The sequence below is a fragment of the Thamnophis sirtalis genome, unplaced genomic scaffold (assembly GCF_051295495.1).
Source record: "Thamnophis sirtalis isolate CommonGarterSnake01/CBP01778 unplaced genomic scaffold, rThaSir2_p1.2 scaffold_8, whole genome shotgun sequence".
Classification (NCBI taxonomy): Eukaryota; Metazoa; Chordata; class Lepidosauria; order Squamata; family Natricidae; genus Thamnophis; species Thamnophis sirtalis.
The window spans coordinates 8,091,406-8,110,935 of record NW_028261388.1 but is presented as its reverse complement, the minus strand read 5'-3'; the positions used below and the strand labels follow the sequence as shown (position 1 = coordinate 8,110,935).

General features: G+C 40.4%; 1 protein-coding gene across 14 annotated transcripts in view; it reads left to right on the top strand.

Moving 5' to 3' along the window:
- Window positions 1-19,530, top strand: part of PICALM (phosphatidylinositol binding clathrin assembly protein) — a 72,983-nt gene that overhangs the window by 51,071 nt on the left and 2,382 nt on the right. For 4 of the 14 annotated variants that reach the window (XM_087721048.1, XM_087721046.1, XM_087721051.1 and 1 more), the window contains 8 exons: window positions 3,766-3,873; window positions 4,920-5,051; window positions 5,139-5,169; window positions 5,904-6,003; window positions 7,413-7,439; window positions 10,592-10,651; window positions 11,605-11,709; window positions 18,241-18,343. In XM_087721048.1, coding sequence (XP_087577174.1) covers window positions 3,766-3,873; window positions 4,920-5,051; window positions 5,139-5,169; window positions 5,904-6,003; window positions 7,413-7,439; window positions 10,592-10,651; window positions 11,605-11,709; window positions 18,241-18,333 — 656 coding nt within the window. In that variant the 3' untranslated portion in view covers window positions 18,334-18,343. The remainder of the gene's footprint in view (window positions 1-3,765; window positions 3,874-4,919; window positions 5,052-5,138; window positions 5,170-5,903; window positions 6,004-7,412; window positions 7,440-10,591; window positions 10,652-11,604; window positions 11,710-18,240; window positions 18,344-19,530) is intronic. The other 10 variants (XM_087721047.1, XM_087721053.1, XM_087721059.1 and 7 more) reach the window with 5 other exon arrangements.

Sequence of the window (19,530 nt, the reverse complement as noted above, 5' to 3'; positions counted from 1 at the left end):
CCTACCGTATTTTTCGGAGTATAAAACGCACCAAGATTTTGAAGAGCCACTCTATAGACCTCCCAAAACGGCCCATTTTTTGTGAAAACGGCCCCATTTCCCCCCCCAAAAAGGGCATGTATGGCCTTTAGGAGGCTTGTAGGGTGCTCCTGGGAGGTGCCCCCCAAAAACGAGCAAAAAACAACCCGTTTTTTGCCAAAATGGGCCCGCTTTTTTTTTAATTTAAAAAATGGCATGCATAGCCTTTAGGAGGCTTATAGAGTGCTGCTGGGGGGGCAACATTTCTGCCCTCCACAGGAGCATTGTGAAAGCCTCCTAATGGCTATGCACGAACATTTTGGTGAAGGGGGCAGGGTTTCTGGAGGGGGAGGGAATGCTGTATTCAGTGTATAAGAGAGACCCAGATTTTCATCCTCTTTTTTGAGGGAAAAAGGTACGTTTTATACTCCGAAAAATAAGGTAATTAAAAGTAAAAGTTTTCCCTCAACCCCAAACAGTGACATGGTCCAATCAAGACACTATCTGGTTGCCTGGTGACCTCACTCTTCCTTCCTCTGGCTAGGTGTGAGGATGTCCTTGGTTCCCAAGAGAAAGTATTTTGTTTTGGCTACAAAACCCCAGCTATCTCTAATCCCCCCTCCCTATCTCTCAGCTCCAGTGTGGCAGCACTGAAGCTCCAAGATGGCTTCGGCCAGGCCAGCTTCAGGGTTGACAAAAGTTAAGAGCCACTTTAATCAGCTCAACAATTCATCTTGTCCTCCTGGATTTGCTGGAAACGCCCTTCATTATTTTGTTTATAGAATCTTACTCAACATCCTTTTACAGTTACTACCGTTTCTGATTAACAGCAAGCAAATTTTATCTTGATAAGTGAATAACTGGGAATATCAATCATTCGTTATTATGGCCATAAACTAGCATAATGGGATGATTTACAGTCATAATAAAAGAAGCATAAAATGTATGCCAGACATAAAAAGTGAAAAATCTGAATTATACATGCACATATACACACACAGAGTATAAAAGCAATAAGGTAAGACTCCAAAAAGGTATGGGAGCCTTAGATAGATATAGGAGAGACAAAGGAGTTACAATGAGGAAATTTATAAGGTTACAAAACACCCCCAACATAATAAATTTGGTGCCTATTGGTTTAAATTTATAATGTAGGCTGCTACAAAGAAGAGGGGGTCAACCTATTCTCCAAAGCACCTGAAGGCAGGACAAGAAGCAATGGATGGAAACTAATCAAGGAGAGAAGCAGCCTGGAACTGAGGAGAAAATTCGTGACAGGGAGAACAATGAGTGGAACCACTTGCCTTCAGAGACTGTGGGTGCGCCTTCACCCACAGGTTTTTAAGGAGGGGTGGACCACCATTTGTCTGAAATGGTATAGGGTCCCCCGTTTGTGGAAGGGGTTGGACTAGAAGACCTCTTAAGGTTTCCAATTTTGTTATCTTGATCCCTAACATATGCCAGAAGTCTGAATTTTGATCAGTGCTGTACAATTTATCTCCAATTGCAATGTGGTGTAAGAAGCCCAGTTAGGAACTTGAAGCTCTTCTATGATTGGGAGTAGAAGAGTATTAAAAAGTTTTTTTCAACAGAGGCAAACCTTTAGATGGAATTGAAACTGATTAGTTAATTAGTTAAGTTAAGGAAATACTTGGAAGAAAGATTCTGATTTCCCCCCCTGTTTTCTGTGTTCGCTTTTCTGCCTATCTGGTCTTCCTAAAAATAGCAAGCGGTCATATTTTGAGTTCAGGAGCTTGTAATAAAATTCTGAAATCAGAATCTGTTTTTTTCTGAAGTTCTGTTTCCTGAATTTATTGCTATGTTTTCATTCAATGATTTCAAATTTTGGATCAAATACATTTGCCTTTTTTGACATTTTGGCACTCTATGGCATACTATTATGACTATAAATAACTATCCGCCTATCTATTTTCTAACCCCCAAAAAGGGTCACCACCTCAAACTTCTTTTTCAAATAAAATGATTATGTGTAAAGTTTTAGTTCTTGTATGCCACTTCCAGGTCTACAAAAACAATAATACTTTTGAGGGGCTTGTATTCAGCTAACCAGTTATACCTACAATACAAGCTGTCTGTTTCCATGCTGGAATTGTATTTTCTTTTCTGCTTTCGGTCCCTTGCTTTGCTATTTCCAATAACACATTTATTGTTGTCGCTATTGCAAAATTTGCCTGGCAAAATTTCTTTACATTCAAGCTTTACCAAAACTGTACTTGCAACAAAAGGAAACACGTTTCAATTTACATGGCATTGTATATACAGACGGTCCTCGACTTACAACAGTTCATTTAGTGACGGTTCAACGTTACAACAGCACTGAAAAATGTGACTTAGGGCTGTTTTTTTTTTTCTCATGACCATTGCAGCATTCCCAAGGTCACATTTTCAAAGTACAGACGCTTGTCAACTGTCTCGTATTTATGACGGTTGCAGTGTCCTGGAGCCATGCGATCCTCTTTTGTGACCTTCTGACAAGCAAAGTGAATGGGGAAGCCAGATTCCATTAACAACCGTGTTGCTAACTTAGCAACTGTAGTGATTCATTTAACAACTGTTGCAAAAAGGGTCATAAAATGGGAGAAAATTCACTTAACCAATTTCTCACTTAGCAACAGTTAAGTTACAATTAACAATTTCTGGGCTCAATTATGGTCGTAAAGTGGAGGGCTACCTGTATTTCTCTTTTAATATTGTCAGCAAACTCATAGCACTTCTATTTCACATTACGGTCTTGATTTATCAGTTGAAATATCAGTAGATTCATCAGTAGATTCAGCATACAAAAATTGGCATAGTTATTTCTTTAAAAATTGGTCCTTGATCCCACCCAATTTTTTGGGTGGTGGTTGTTGCAAGAGGCTTAATAAAAGACAAGTCATATGTGGATATGCGGATATCTGTGGAAGATGTAGCATGACTGCTTGATGGAAACGGAGTGTAAAACATGCTCGGCTTCAATGGCTGATAAATATTTGTGGGACATTAATTTAAAAACCCAAGGTTGAGGTAGATATAATGTAGAGTCTAAATGTCATTTAAATGTTTGTGATTCAAATATAGGGATCTTTATGGATCGGCCAGCGGTAGAGTAGAAATAAGTCAGGAATCCTATTCAGAGGAATTCTTGAAAACTGTTTTACAATAACGCCAGCTCAGTAGTAATGCTAAAATTATTTAAATCACGGGTCTCCAACCTTGGCAACTTTGAGACTTGTGGACTTCAACTCCCAGAAGTCCCAGAAGTCTTAAAGTTGCCAAGGTTGGAGCCCCCTGCTCTAAAGCACATAAAGTACATAAAAGTATATTTTAGTATGACAGACAGATAGACAGGCATGGAAAGGAGGGTGGGAGGGAGATTACCTCAGGTCATCTGGTTTCGGGAATACGTGTCAAACAATAAACAAACGTATTCCTTCTGTACTTCTCTAGATACGAAAAATGAACCTTGCAGTATTTTCATATTATTTTTGCTGTCAAGCAGAAGTTGAATGGCCATCTGTTAAGGATACTTTAATTTGCATTTCTGAAATGGGCAAAGTGTTGACTCAGTGACCTCTAGGGCTGCTTCCTGTTCTGTGATTTTTCTGAATCATGGAACTGCCCTCCAGTTCCTGATTTCTCATCCATCACAATAATTTATGGCAATATTTCTCGTCTGCAAATTGAGGCAAATTGAGAGTATGTGTGTATACACACACAGACAATCTATCCCATTTTTTTTGGCAGGGTTTACACCATCTTCTGTTGCTCCATCGCAGCCATCAGCAGGCCTTAACGTCGACTTTGAGTCTGTGTTTGGAAACAAAACTTCAAATGCATCAGTGGATTCTGGTGGTAAGTCTTTTAAGTAGCCCTTATTTAACCCTGTTGTGATAAAGGAGAATATTTTTAGATTGGGGTTGAAATGAGGGGCTCTTGGTGCTTTCTGAGCGGGGTTGTTTTCTTGCAGACGTTTCATTACCCACCTAGGTAACATCATCAGTGCAGTGGTGTGCATTAGCATTGATCATGTTACCTAGTTTGGGTAATGAAACGTCTGCAAGAAAACAATCCACCTCAGAGAGGACCAAGGGCCCCTTAATCCTGTTCAGAGAGTAAAGAAAAATGGCACACAGCTGTATGAAGATCTCTCTGAGTTTTCCGAAAAGGAGTCTTTTAAATGCCATGTTTCCCAAGGATGAGCAGATTGCATTTTCTCACCCTCAGTGAAGCGATTTTTTGTTGTTGTTCACCAAGGCTAATTCTGGAAGAGCTTGTAGGGTATAATCAACTTTTTCGGCTGCAAGATTCCTTTTACTCTTGTTTCAGGTTTGATCCCAGACTTTCTGGAATTGTCAAGTTTATTTTACAGAAAAAAGATGGCAGTATTCTAGTTACCTTTTTTTTTTGTCCTTTGAAGGATAGCAGCAGAATTCCTGAAGTGTTTTTTAGCTGTACAGATAGTCCTCTGTACAGCACTCAAAAAAGTGACTTTATGACCATTTTTCACACTTAATGACCATTGCGGCATCCCCATGGTCATATGAGCAAAATTCAGATGCCTGTCAAATGCCTCATACTTACAACGGTCACAGTGTCCTGGAATTATGGGATCACCTTTTGCAGCTTTCTGAAAAGCAAAGGGAGTGGGGGAGCCCAATTCACTTAACAACCCTGTGACCAACTTCAGTGAATCACTTAACAAATGTGGCAAAAAAGGGTCGTAAAATGGACAAAATTCACTTAACAAATGTCTCAGTTAGCAACAGAAATTTGGGGCTCAATTGTGGGAATGTCAAGAACTAACTATTGTGCTAAAGTTTTACAATACTTATGTGTTGCTATCTGCTAAGATAATTGAAAAAGTTCTGTGACATTTAATAATGTGTCTTATTTTTAAGGCTTTGATGAATTAGGTGGACTTCTAAAACCAACAGTGGCTTTTCAGAACCAGAATCTTCCATCTTGCAAAGCACCACCCAATAAGTTAGTATTAGATGACTTGGATTCATCTCTAGCCAACCTCGTAGGCAGTAAGTATTTGTACGGGACTTATATAAAAATCAAAATTTAAAAGGAATGAACTTTTTTTCTTAACAATTTTCTTGTTTTGTTTATAGATTTGGGCATTGGAAATGGGACAACGAAAAAGTGAGTTTTTTTAATAGGTTATTTTCCCTTCTAAATACATGTTCACAGCAGCTTTACATGACTTACCAAATTCATATTTTAATGGTATGGATAAAGATAGTGTTGCTGATTGGGCGAGTACTGTAAATAAGCCAGTTGTGACAGACCAATATTTAACATCTTCCATCTACCCCAATAATATCCATGCTGCGGATGGCTACTTGTTCTCTGCTCTCTACCAATCCTCCTCCTCCTCCTCCTCCTCCTCCTCCTCCTCCTCCTCCTCATATACAGGCAGTCCTTGACTTAATTGAACCACAAATTTCTGTTGCTAACTGAAACAATTAAGTGAGTTTTGCCCCATTTTGTAAGCTTTCTTGCCATAGTTGTTAAGTGAATCACTGCAGCTGTTAAGTCAGTAACAAAGTTGTTAAGTGAAGCTGTCTTTGCGTGCCAAAAGGTCGCAAAAGCTGATTCATATAATCCCAGGATGCTCCCAACTGTTGCAAATATGAACCAGTGGCCAAGCGCCTGAATTTTGATCACTTGACTATGGGGAGGGTGCAGTGGTGATAAGTGAAAAACGATCATAAGTCACTTTTTTCAGTGCCATTGTAACTTCGAACCATCACTGAACAAATGGTTGTAAGTCAAGGACTCCCTGTAGAGACGAAGGATGCAAAATCTCATTCTTTGGGGTGGCTTTTCTAACATGCATACATGTGAGTTTTAATACCTTGAACATTTATTTATAGTGATGTAAACTGGACCCAGCCAGGAGAAAAGAAATTAACAGGCGGTTCCAACTGGCAGCCCAAAATCGCACCCACCACTGCTTGGAATGCTTCAACCATGGTAAGCAGTTGTCATAAGGCAGGAGTCCCCAACCCCTCGGCCGCAATCCACTATCAGGCCATGGCCTATTCGAAACTCAGCCGTGCAACTGGCAGGCCGGCGCACATGCATGTGCGTGCAGCTTGACTTGCGTGAATGTTGTGTGAGTGTGTGCCAGCCTGCCACCCATGCAGCCCAGTTCACTCCCCCCTGCCCTCCAGCTAGGCCACCAAACGCAAAGGTTAGGGACCACTGTCATGCGCAGAGCATCAAAAACGGGATGTGATTGTCGTCCGGGTGGGTGGGTGTGTACCCGAACCGGATAGAACCGGCTGAATTGCATCACTGCATGGGGTTGTTGGAATGGCTGGTTGTAAGTACCACTGGTTCAGCACTGTCAGAAGTTCAAATGCTCACTGAAAGAGTGGCCATTAAGCAAGGACCAGCTGTTTCTGAATATTCTTAAGGCAGTTTTTGTTCTAAGAATACCTTATAGTATTTAATGAGTAGAACAAGGAAAGAGGAGTCAGAAAAAACACAAGGCATCAAGAGAATCATGAAAGAACACACAATTGTCATACTTCTGTTTTAATGTGAAGGCTAAACTAAAAAAAAAACACCCCACCTTCCAGGCATGTTTTGCTAAAAAAAAATGAGACTGAGGTTTGCGGAAATCTGTTTCCCTTGACCTCCCTAACTCTTGGTCAAGAAATATTTCTAAATCATTTCAGAGAAAATTAGCTGTGGAAGCAGTCGTGATATGCCCTTCCAACTTCTCTGAGTCAGGATCCAGTTCTTATAGGACTTCATACAACAAAGAAATCCTTGTGACCATTACAACATCTAGCACTACCCTAATTTTTCATACCTGAGTGAAGACTGAGGCTTCCAAATAAATTGTGCAATAACTTTAAATTTAAAAACCAGACTTTTTAAAAAAAAAACATTCCCCAATATTCTTACAAATCACATATATGGGAATGACAATTCTGAAATGGGTGTCTAGGAAGCATGGGTGTAATCAGGAGATTTTGGTTTTGTGTTATACCGTATGCAAAGTTTTTGAGTTTTCGTGATCTATTGGAATCGGAAAAAGTAGTGTTTTGCTTTAATCTTCTGCTTTAACACTAAATGTTGTCTCATTTTTCTCGCCAGTGTTTTGTCATAAATTACTGAAGTCCAGTATGTCAGAAATACATGAAGTGTGACAAATGTGCCTACAGTAGATTACGTTATATGTTTTGTCACAGACTTAATGAAATCTTGTTAATTTTCTTTGTCGCTCAACGTCTTACTGGTTTACAAGAATGTGTCCTCGGGGTCGTTAAGCACACTTGTAACCAAAATGCTTTTGTGTATATTCCGTTGTGTAAGCAATCATTTCTAATCCAGTGTTATTGCATTGTGTAATTGTTCTTCCGGGGGAAAAGCAGAATGGCATGCATTTTCCACAATACGTAAGTGAACAAAACTTGCAGCCTCTATTTTTTTATTTTATTTTTTTGCAATCAGATTGGCATGCTGATATTAACCACTACAGCAGAATCTCATAATCCCGCTACTCCACACTTCTGTTAAGATCTTTTGGGCATGATGGAAATTTTGAACAGCTTCTAATACGTCCAGATTTTAAGGACGCCCTTTTGAAGCCACGAATGGCATGAAGAAATATTCACAATTATTTTCCTGCTTTCACTCTTGTCGTTTGCTGCCCAATTAGCTGGCGTGTCGCGTCTGCATTGCCTTTTCAAATGCATTTGAATTTGAATAAATGAAATGAAAAAAGGCGTCCGTGCGTACAAATAATTGCATGAAATCTCACAAGCTTCTTTCCACTCCCACTTACCATAGAGTTGATTTCAAAGAGGGAGAGACCAATACATTCTAAAATATCACTGAATGGAGTGATATTTCTCATGTTGGGTCAGTTGATTAAAAAAATGTCTGAACTGCAGTGCTATCTCATTCCACTAAAATAATAATATTTTTTTTAAAAATCCGCAAATGGCCTAATTGTTCATAATTATTGATAAGAGCTAAAGAATGAAGTCTCCAAATACTTTATATTCTTAAATACCTACAGGTAGTCCTCAACTAACGATCACAATTGCGCCAAAAATTTATGTAGCTAAGCAAGACAATTGCTAAGTGAGTTTTGCCCCCATTTTGCGACCTTTCTTGCCACGGTTGTTAAGTGAATCACTGCAGTTGTTAAGTTAGTACCACGGTTGTTAAGCAAATCCGGCTTCCCCATTGACTTTGCTTGTCAGAAGGTTGTGAAAGGGGATCACATCACCCTGGGACACTGCAATCGTCATAAATATGAATCAGTTGCCAAGTGTCTGAATTTTTGATCCCATGACCAAAATGCTACAAAGGGTGAAAAACGGTCATAAGTTGCTTTGTTCAAGAATAAGGATATAAGCAATAAGGAAATAGTAAATCACTTCCTTATTATTGCCAAGAAAAGTATGAGGTTGTCCATGAAATCCCCAGAGATTGAGATTTGACAGAAGGGAGAATTTGTAATGTTATTCACCAAATTTTGATGACATGACCATGGGAATGCTGCCACAATTGTAAAAAATGCCTATCAGTCACTTTTTTTGATGCTGATTGGGCACCTCACAAATGGTTGTAAGTTGAGCACTACCTATTTTTGATGTAAGTTCAACTGATAGAAGTCTTTATCTTTAGATTATCTTCTCGTTTATTCAATCTGCTCTATAAGTGACGCTTACGACTGAATTTCCATGCATCAAAAATCATAGTAACTTTAATTCTTCAGCTCTTTTGGTTTTACTTTCCCTATTATTGGTCTTTCCCTATAATCTCTTCATGGAGAAGAAAACCTTAAACTACCTTAAACAGTTAAAAAATGAGCAAACCTATAGCCATGTATATGCTTATATATACCGTATTTTGCTATGTTAAGCACTGCCATTTCATCAATCATAGTAAACAATAGCCAATTGGATTCCGTCGTCCTGTGTAACAGTGTAGTCCATAGGAAAAACACTGTGGGTTTTCCTTCATTCACTTTTATGTTGTTGGAAAATCTTTTTCAGACAGTTGAATTTCTTATAAAATTATGGGTATTACCTGCACGTCCTTTAAATTCAAAAAACTGCATAGCAGGATGACTGGTCCCTATACTACACACGTGTTTTTCTGCTTTACATTTTAAGGAGCAATTGGCCTCTTTCTATGATTTTTGCATTAAAGTTCATTAAGGCTAATTAACCAGCAGCTTGCCTGCAGAAATCGTGGGCGCTCCATCACTCGAATTTTTAAAAAGAGACCTGACAGTCACTTGTCTGCGATGGTCTAGATTCTCCTGCTTGAGCAGGGAGCTGGACTAGAAGACCTCCAAGGTCCCTTCCAGCTCATTCCTTCTATTCTATTCTAAAGCTCTCGTTTCCAATAATTGACCAAAATTACATTATTATTATTGCTAAATTATTGCTGATCAGAAGGAGGAGGAAGTGGTACATGTTAAGTTACTCTTAAGCACAATTGCTTGCAAAGAGAAATATGTACAAGGTTTTGACTATTGGGAATTTTGTGGCATTTGGGATTTTGGTTTGAAAATACTTCTATTTTTGAAGTATTATGAAACCTTGTTAAAATGAACCATGAAGGAGGAAGGGAATTCCCAATCTTCCTGAATGTCAGTTAAATATGAAAATTTGTTGCTGCAGTGGATGATTTCAAGAAGCAGATGATATATAGAATGTACAGATGTCACAAAATTAATATGAAATTAAGGATATCCATACCTAAGCTATGTAGGTTAAAATGCTAATTAACGTAAAGGCATACGTCTTACAAAACACCTTGTCAATATTAACTGGCAATGACGTGGAGAAAAAACTTAAGAATTTATATGTGCTAGCATATAGTTGTTGAACTTTATGCAAATACCTAGCACAATCATCTAATAATTGTCTAAAGTCCATCAAGTTTGGAGTTCATTTTCATGCAGTTTTAGGGATTCATTGAGCGATTGTTAATGTTTTGGTAAACTTCCTACCTAAAATATAACAATTTAAAGTAGTAAGTTGGAGTTGTCAGCTCTGTGAAGATCCCCATATTAACCTGGACCAGTTCTAACCTGTAGATATCTCAGGTATCTGCAACTCTGCCCTTGGTGCTTAAAAAGAGCAGCAGTTCCCAAACTGCTTATTTTAATCAGTAATTAGTTATTCTAATGAATTATGTAGTTGCCAGTTGTGGTTCAGCTGATAATGGAGATCATACAAGAGTATTGTCAGTTAAATAGTTCAGTAATTGTGTTAATTCTTTTATCTTGTCCCAGTTAAGAGACTTTGGTGATCTCCCTTCAAAAATATCAGACCCAAAGTTAACAACAAAAACCAACATAAAATCAACTGTGTCTTTTATCGTTTCTTCTTTGGGGAATTGATTGATTTATCCACTCATTCATCAAATTTATACGGTTTATGTTGCTACCTATCTTCACGAACAAACGATTTTAGGTGTATATTCTTAAGATATACAGAACAATTATTATCATTAAAAAATGTAAAAATTGATAAAAAACATGGTTAACAAAGAGAACAAAGCAATGGTGTGCTTTTCCCATTAGGCACCCCCTATCATGGCCTATCCTGCTACAACGCCAACAGGAATGATGGGATATGGAATGGTCAGTAAAGTTTGTATTTTAAGTCCTTTGTGGAGCATTGATTTGTTAATACATCCCCTTCCAATATATTTATTGTGCTTGTCTGTGTTTATGGGAGAAGGCTGTTGTTTGACAAGATGCCACATACCCAATGGGCAAGATGAATCTGTTTCAATTCTAGTTTTTTTTGTTTCCTGGTTTGTGATCTCAGTTTGCTAGGAAAATCTCTCATGGTAAACTACTTTGAGCACATTATGGGGGGGGGGGGGAGTGGGAGACAAATTATAACCCCAAAGAATAATGCACTCTTTTGCTTCCAGTCTTCTAATAAGTTCCAGATGTGCTCCAGAATTTGTACAAATGTACAGTTAAATTTAGAGTTAACTTAAAACAGATGTTTGATATAAGAAGCATTAACAATCAGGCTCAGTTATTACAACTGAAAAGAAAGGGGTGCTTTCTGAATACGAATAACTTAAAATGATGCAAGAACAGACGCGGTGAAAGAATTTTGTAGGTATTCTCTGGGCTGGAGCTTTTTTGCGGGGGGGTGTGTGTGTGTCTTTTTTGGAAAAACAAAGCAGATTCTTGTTGGCCATTCCTAAAATCAGATGTCTCTAAACTTAGCAACTTTAAAACCCGTGGACTTCAACTTCCAGAATTATCTAGCCAGCATGGGAATTCTGGGAGTTGAACTTCACGAGTCTTAAAGTAGCCAAGTTTGGAGACCCCTGCCTAAAAGCACAGAGAGGTTATATAGAGAAAGTCCCTCCAGCAAAAATGACAGCAAAGTGTCTCCAGTGAGTTCTTTGTGGTAGCTGTGATGGCTAACCCATCCTGCTATTCCATAAATATTCTACTGTCTTGTTAACAGAAGATGATGGTTGAAAGCATACTCTTAATGGTGTGGGCATTTCACCATTTTAATTTACTTAATTTCATAACATTAATTCTGTGCTATTCTGGATTTTTAGCCATCCCAAATGGGAGGAGTACCAGTAATGACGCAGCCAACTTTAATATACAGCCAACCTGTCATGAGACCTCCAAATCCTTTCGGTCCTATATCAGGAGCACAGGTAGGTTTTAAATTCTACTCTGCAAGGAAGGCCCTCTGTTGAGAATGACGAAATCGGTTAAAATATTTTGTAATCGTTAGTGGCAAGCAGACGTATCTGATTCAGATGTTAAACTAGTTTCACATCCAAGGCAGTTTTCATTCTGAGCCAGATGGATTTGCCCAAATGGGTCTCAAGAAAGCTTATTATACACGAGAAGACTCCAAAGATCTGAGAGGAGAGTTGTTCAAAAGAGGTCTTTTTAAATATATTTTTATTATTTTTACATTTAAAACAATGCAATACTGCGAAGTCGAAGTGACCATACATTCACATTATATACAGCTAGTATCAAGCCATTAACAATTACCCTACTTAATGCATTGTCTATCCTTCTGTCCAATCACAATATATACATTCTGTTCCAATCTTGTCACCTTGTCTTATACCAATCATAAAATCTGTTCCAGACTTCAAAATATTCCGATTCCCCTTTATTTTTAAGTTCAAGAATGGGCTTATCTGCTTCCGCACAGGCCAACACTTTTCTGATTATATCTAGCTCTGATGGTGTATTTTCTTTTTTCCAGTATTGTGCATAAGTTACGCGCGCCGCAGTTAGTATATATATATAATTAAAGTGTATCTTTTTTAATAAAAATATATTTTTTGAAAAAAGAGGTTTTGAGGTGACAATCAAATTATTGGAGAGGTTACAGTCAGAGTGGTACAAGAAAGGTAGAATAACTATTCACAAATGAATTCATAAATTTAAAAAATAGTATTTTTCTTCTGTCAGAGAAGTTGAAACTGAGGAGGCACCAGAAGAGTTATTAAAATGAATGAATAATACATGTTTTCAGGGGGTGCTTTAGAAGGAAAGTTATAAAGAAATTTGTCTCACTATCCAGATGAAGTAGAAAGTTTGTACTTCTGAGACTTAAAGTATTACGCTGGTTTGGAGGCCTACAAGCGTGTTCTCGTTGTACCGATGCCATTTGGCCTTTCCTTTTTATTTATAATGAAGGAAATGTTCCATTTTTGTTCTTCCCTTACACGAGAATGTGAAAATCGTCCCCTTGGGTGCATTCTGAAATCAAGATGGCACTGAATTCTGTGGTGTCTCTATGTCCACAAACTTGCTTTCTTAAGCATTTGGAAAACACGTGGAAGGTGCTGAAACCCGAGAATTGATTTTGTAAGATAAGAGATCCCGATGCACATTGAAAAGGCTTGTGTCTATTTAGATCTTCAGAAGGAATTAGATAATGTAGAACTTTATAGCAGGGGTGTCCATCCTTGACAACCTTAAAACTTCACCTGTGGTGTGGACTTCACCTGGCTGCCTGGGGAATTCTGGGAGTTGAAGTCCACAGGTCTGAGGTGAGGTCCACACGTCTTAAAGTTGCCAAGGCTGGACACCCCCTGCTTTAAAGTATCAAACCAAAACTGTCCTTAGGCTATCCAAAAAACAAAACAAAAAAATGAGGCCAGCAGTATTTTCACAGATAGGACATATTATGGGAGACTTCAACCATGAGCTATTCCTTCCCCTCTACTCCTGAATGAGACAGCAGCAGAAGAATTTGTAACCTGAATGCTTGGGATTGATCCTGGCCGTGTACTTAAGAATGAGGAAATCAACATCCTCAGTGGAAACACTTTCTGGGTTTGCCCTGGAATTAAACCGTTTGTGGTTCCTCGCTGATCTTGGCTTGGCTTTACCGATGTCAGATTTATGAGAGTTTTCTTGCTGAGGGAACAAAGGCTTGTTGTGAAGGTCTATTTGCTAGCTGGGAGTCCCCTCTACTTGACCTGCCTTAGCGTTTCGAAGGAGTTGTTGTTCCTTTTGGTTCACCTGTGGGCGTTGGCGATTCCTTTGTTAGTCAAGCTGCACGAATGTGAACTCAATATATCAACCAGAGCAACGAGAGTGAATGAGCCTGGACTTTTCACCATTTTCCATGGAACTGAAAGAGGCCATTCCTGTCCCTTTCTCTTCCTTCATTAAACCTCCCCATAGTTTCCTCATTCTTTTCTCTTCCACATCCACCTGCTTCTCCCCAGCCACAAAAGCACACTTCCTATTCTGTGTGTGGTCCTGACCTACGGATAGGTTTTTTTGCATTTAAGGGTGCTTGTAAGAGGCTGTCAACGTGACCAGTTTTAGTAACTGCTACAGTCAGAGCTTCACCCAGAGCACAACAGAAAATATCTCAACCATCGCTCAGCGGGCAAGAGCAGAAAAGTCAAAACTTAGACGTTTTACTCAAAGAAGCTCTTATAATACAGAAGCTCAAATACAGCACATTTACCGTATTTTTCAGACTATAAGACGCACCCTTTTCCCTCAAAAAAAAAAAGGCCGGAAGTCTGGGTGCGTCTTATACACTGAATAGAGCATTTTTGGCCTCCCGAAACCCTGCCCCCTTTGCAAAAATGGCCGTGCATAGCCTTTAGGAGGCTTCCAGAGTGCTCCTTGGGGCTGGGGAGGGCAGAAATGAGCGGAAAATGGACCGATTTTTGCTCATTCCCCCCCCCCCCCCCAGCCTCCAGGACCACTCTATAAGCCTCCTAAAGGCTATATATGTCCTTCTTTTTTTTTTCTTTTTTTTTGACAAAAGGGCCGTTTTGGGGAAGTCTGCAGAGTGCAAAACCTTTTTTTTATTTATTTGCCGCTTCAAAATCTTGGTGCGTCTTATATTCTGAAAAAATATGGTAGGCGGTCAGGTCCTCTATTTAAAACATCCCCAAGGTTTAATGCCTAATGGCTCTTTTGACCCTGCCTTCTTGCCACTTGTTTTATTGTCTTGCATTGTGTTTGGCTAAAGGTCTCGCCTTCCCTCAGTCCCTTTGCTTCCAAGCCTTCCCTTTATCAGCTTTCACAGCAAGAGCCGTTTACGAATAACTGATGGCTTCCTAACAGCAAAAGATTCACCTTTTTCCGTTCAGGCTAAGTGTCTATGGAGATTCTCAGTTTCTGGAGTTCAGAATGTCCAGTTGCCTCTTGAAAAAAGCATCTTTGGGATGTTCAGGCTATAAGGAAATTTATGCGATGGAGAGGAGAAGAGAGGAAAGGAATGGAGCAGAGCAGAGCATGTAAGAAATAGGACAGTGATGATTAACCTTTTCAGTACCAAATGCTGAAACTGGAGCACACGCATGCTGGAGCACCAGAACTCGGAAGAGAGCAGCTCATATGCATGGCGGCCAGCTGCACTTCTAGGTTCTGTCATGCGCACCGGATAGGTGGTCCAGAGCACATGCACACTGGCCAGCTGCTCTCTTCCAGCTGCCGTCGTGCACATGCGCCAGAATCCAGAAGAGGGCAGCTGACCTGTGCCCATGCTCATGACGGAACTCAGAAGAGCAGATGGCAAAGGCTCTGTGTGCCACCTCTGGCACGCATGCCATGGATTCGCCATCACGGCTGTAGGAAATTGACATAACAAGGAAGTTGTGTCGATTACTGAACACTCAGCAAGTAATTTTGGATAACATAAGCTTGTTTATTCATTTGATAAACTTCGGAGGCTGCGCAACTCCCTAAAGACTCTGGATGGTATAGAATATTAAAAACAGTCAAAACCATTATAACCAAGAAAAAAGAACCATAACCCTCCAGATTAGGATGGGTTCTCAAGGGAATTTCCAGGACTTCAATTCCCAGAATTCCAAAGCCAGAAGGATCATTGATGAGAATTCTGGAAGCTGAAGTCCACACTCCTGGAAATTCCCAAGGTTGCTCCAGACAGTAATAAAACCCATTATCTTTAACGCTGGCTTTCCGCCCAAATGGGTCTCCTCCATTCCCTTAGCCCAGGGCACGGGGTCAGAGCCAGGGTTTTCATGGCTAACTTAAACCAGGTTGAGGTACGTTGACGTGCTTTCGTTTCCTTTGAGCCGTTTCCTCAACTGAGGGAAATGCCTGGATGAAAGAGACTCCATGCAAGCATTAATACTATCAAAGGCAGAGGAACAGATGCGTTTCATTTTATTTAACTCCCCTGATGAAGTTGATATCCTGTGCTGGAAACCAGAACATGGAAGGAATTAAAATCCCATGGGAAAGCTTGGATCAGAGTGATATTTTAGGCATTTGTGGGAATCTTGGGTGCTTTTAATAGGATTTCGTTCTACCTTCCCACATTCAGTGTGACTGAACTGTTGTGTATATACGAAAGACAGAAATATTTACTTTTTTAAAAATGCCAATTTGCGGCTGTTGTTTGGAAGACGGTTTCCATGGTAGGAAGAATTAGCTAAGCTTTTTAAGTATCCTGGACCCACTTGTAGATTCTATTCTAAACATAACTAGTCTATTTTTAGCGGGAAGCAAATTCTGTCGTGACAGTTGACATGGAGCAGGCAGCCACTTTCACATATTGATAATATTTATTTACTTACGGTTTTGAACAGAATTTAAACACAAGGGGAATTGTCTTAAAAAGGGCTCAGAACAGTAACGGGGAGAAAAATTCCTTTCCCTTCACCTAATTTGTACAGCCAATCTAATAACATGCTAAGGTGAGAAATACAGAGGTATCTTGGAATATAGCATAACATAGAATAAGAGGCTTGGAAGGGACCTTAGAAGGTCTTCTAGTCCAACCCCACTTGGATTAGTCTCCAGTTGTGTTGTCTGTAGTAGACTAACATTGAAAGTGTCTCTCAGAATATCTCTGAGTGAGCCGTATGTAGGCTTAAATCTGGAAACAAGGGTTTTAATTTTAATTTTAATTTCCTCAAGGTTCAGAAATTGCAGTAAAACCAATAGGTAGAATTGCTTATCTATTAGCCAGTATTGCCTGCTCTCGGGAAAAGAGTTGTTTCCTCTGGGCTGTCTGTGTTCCTTAACATCCCTATTTGTGGCCTTTGAATTCTTACTAATAAAGTGATAAGAACTAATGAAAACTCTAAAATATGCATATATCAGTGGATGCAGGGAATCCTCAACTTACCACCCGTTGCTTAGCAACCGTTTCAGGTTAAAAATGGACCTCCTGGGGAGGGCGGTGCTTACGGCCCAAATTCAAAGTTCTGATACTTCCAAACACACATCCGCCATGGTCACATGATCTTTAAGCACTGGGCAGCCAGCCGGGGTACACAGCCATTTTGCAACATCCTGTAAGTCACATGACTGCGTTTTACGACACTTTTGTCGAAAGCTCAGCATTTGCTTCCAGTTTTACGACCATGGCATTGGCTTAACAACTATGACAAAAAAGGCTTGTAAAATCGGACATGTCGTTGTGGCGCAGCGGTCAGAATGCAGTACTGCAGGCAAACTCTGCCCACTGCCAGCAGTTCGATCTTGACTGGCTCGAGGTGGATTCAGCCTTCCATCCTTTTGAGGTTGGTAAAATGAGGACTCAGATTGTTAGGGAGCAATGCGCTGGCTCTGTAGGCCACTTTAGAGAAAGCTGTAAAGCACTGTGAAGAAGTGTATAAGTCTTAAGTGCTATTGCTGGGTCACATGGATAGTTATGACCATCAGGACTTACCACCATAATGGGCAGGCTCCACTATGGTCATAACTCAAGGACTCCCTGCAGTGCAGCTCTACCCTCCTTTTCCTGAGTTGTATCCTTTGGCAATGAAAATGTTGTCCAATGCAACTCATTCTGTCTGGCAGCAAAACTTTCAGACACATTTATTCCTTTTAACATGATTTGCCAAATGCTGAGCCTGGAAACCATCCAAATGAGGGGAAGGCACTCTGCCACTTTGCTGTAATCCTCGCTCCATTTTTAAAGACAAGTTCTTCCCTTCCAGAATTCTATAACTGACCTCTTTTTTTAAAAAAAAATTCTCCCTCCCCTGTACAAACACACACACACACATGTAGACCCAACAGTTTAGGCTACGGTGAAAGGTGGGAAGTGATTGTAAAGGCCTTTTTGGTTGAAACGCTGACTCTGCCTGTAATTTAAATAGAGAATTTTACCCACTGGACGTGAAGTACCCTCAATATAAAATAAAATAAAAACAAGAGTAGTGAAAAGAAATGGTTGCAGATAGCCCCCTAGAGGGGACAAAAGCAAAATAAGCAATGCTTTATTGTGAGCTCCATTGCATAAGAGGAGTGGTGGCGCAGTGGTTAGAGTGCGGTACTGCAGGCTCCTTCAGCTGACTGCTAGCTGCAGTTTGGCAGTTCGAATCTCAACAGGCTCAAGGTTGACTCAGCCTTCCATCCTTCCGAGGTGGGTAAAATGAGGAACCCAGATTGTTGGGGGCAAGAGGCTGACTCTGTAAACTGCTCAGAGAGGGCTGTAAAAGCACCGTGAAGCGGTATATAAGTCTAAGTGCTATTGCTATCTTTACTTTTTGACATCTACCATACCATTGGAGCACAAATGGTATTTTTCATGCCACGATTCTTTTTTTTTTCCCTCTTCCCCTTTTAACCAGTCCACTTCAGCTGTAACTTACCTTTTCTCCTAACTGCTTTCTCCATCATTACATTTCCTGCCTTTCTGGTTCTGTCATTGAGGCCTTCTTTTTCTCTCTCTCTCTCCCCGTCTCCCTTTCCGCCATCTTCTCCCCCAGCTGTCTGCCGCTTCCAGCCCATCCTCTCAGAGTCCACACAGACCTTCAGGAAACGACCCCTTTGCAGAGGTCTCCTTGCAGGATTTCTTATAGGATCCTTTAGGTATTGCATGTTCATTTCGTGGGTGGGGTGGGGTGGGGTGGGAGAAAGTTGGCCAGCTGGATGCTGCCTCCTAGGAACAACCCCTTCGTCCTCACAGAAGGCTCCCTCCTTGCCACGAGCGCATCAAAATGTCGTTCCCGTTGGAGAGGTCTCTACAAAAAGTTGCATGTTTGGATGGTCTGATTGGATGAGCTCCAGCAAACTTTCCCAATGGTGCGAAATTTTATCGCTGCCACCAAAACTCTGAAAACAACGTCATGTTGGTTGAAAATAATGAAATACGCAGGGTGTGCCTGTTGGATGTGGAGGGACCTCTGAATCGGATCAGCAACTGGTATCTTGAGATGCCTCTCTTGCTACGTTCCTGGGTGTCGTAAGTGAGCCCCAGGTCCCACAGATCCGAATCTCTCCAGTTGTCTATGTTGATATCAAACAGATCTACACGGAGATCGTAAATCACCATAATTTTCGCTCCATAAGACACTCCTGAGCATAAGATGCACCTAGGTTTAGAGGAGGAAAACAAGGGGGAAAAAATATGTCTGCCTCTGCCTCCCAGCTTCCATCCGCTATTCATCTGGCTAGGGTCCTTGCAGCAAACAACAAACCCCTCCGTGTCTGCTGCTGGGGAACGCAGGAGCCTTGGCTTGCGAGCAGCTGATCAGCGCTTGGATCGGCTCCTGGAATGCCGCCGATCAGCTGTTCCAGGATTGCTGCCACTGTTTGCCACTGCTGCCTGCCGCCCATATTCGCTCCGTAAGATGCACATTTTCACCCACTTTTGGGAGGGGAAAAAAGAGTGTCTTTGGAGCAAAAAATATGGCAAATCTTTTTCTAGTCTTATTGTGATCCCATAATGACTTTTTTTTCCTTTTTTTTGTCCTTCCATCACATTTTTGGATTTGTTTTGCATTAGGTTTTTGGTCTAAAAATCCTCTCAACCATGGCCTTCGAAAGAATAATTACTACTTTTGGAGACCCAGTTTGTGTTGTAATTGCCATAAAGCCATTTTGCACTTATTCTGTTGTCCCCTCTAGCGCTGTGATGAGTTGCCCTGTTTTGACCGTGATTCCATTTCTCCCATCTTCTTGGTTACCACCTGTATTTTAAATTCCATATTGGGCTGAAGGGTGGCACAAATAAAACAGTTGTGATGACTATGCCCACATCCTCCATCTCGGTTGAA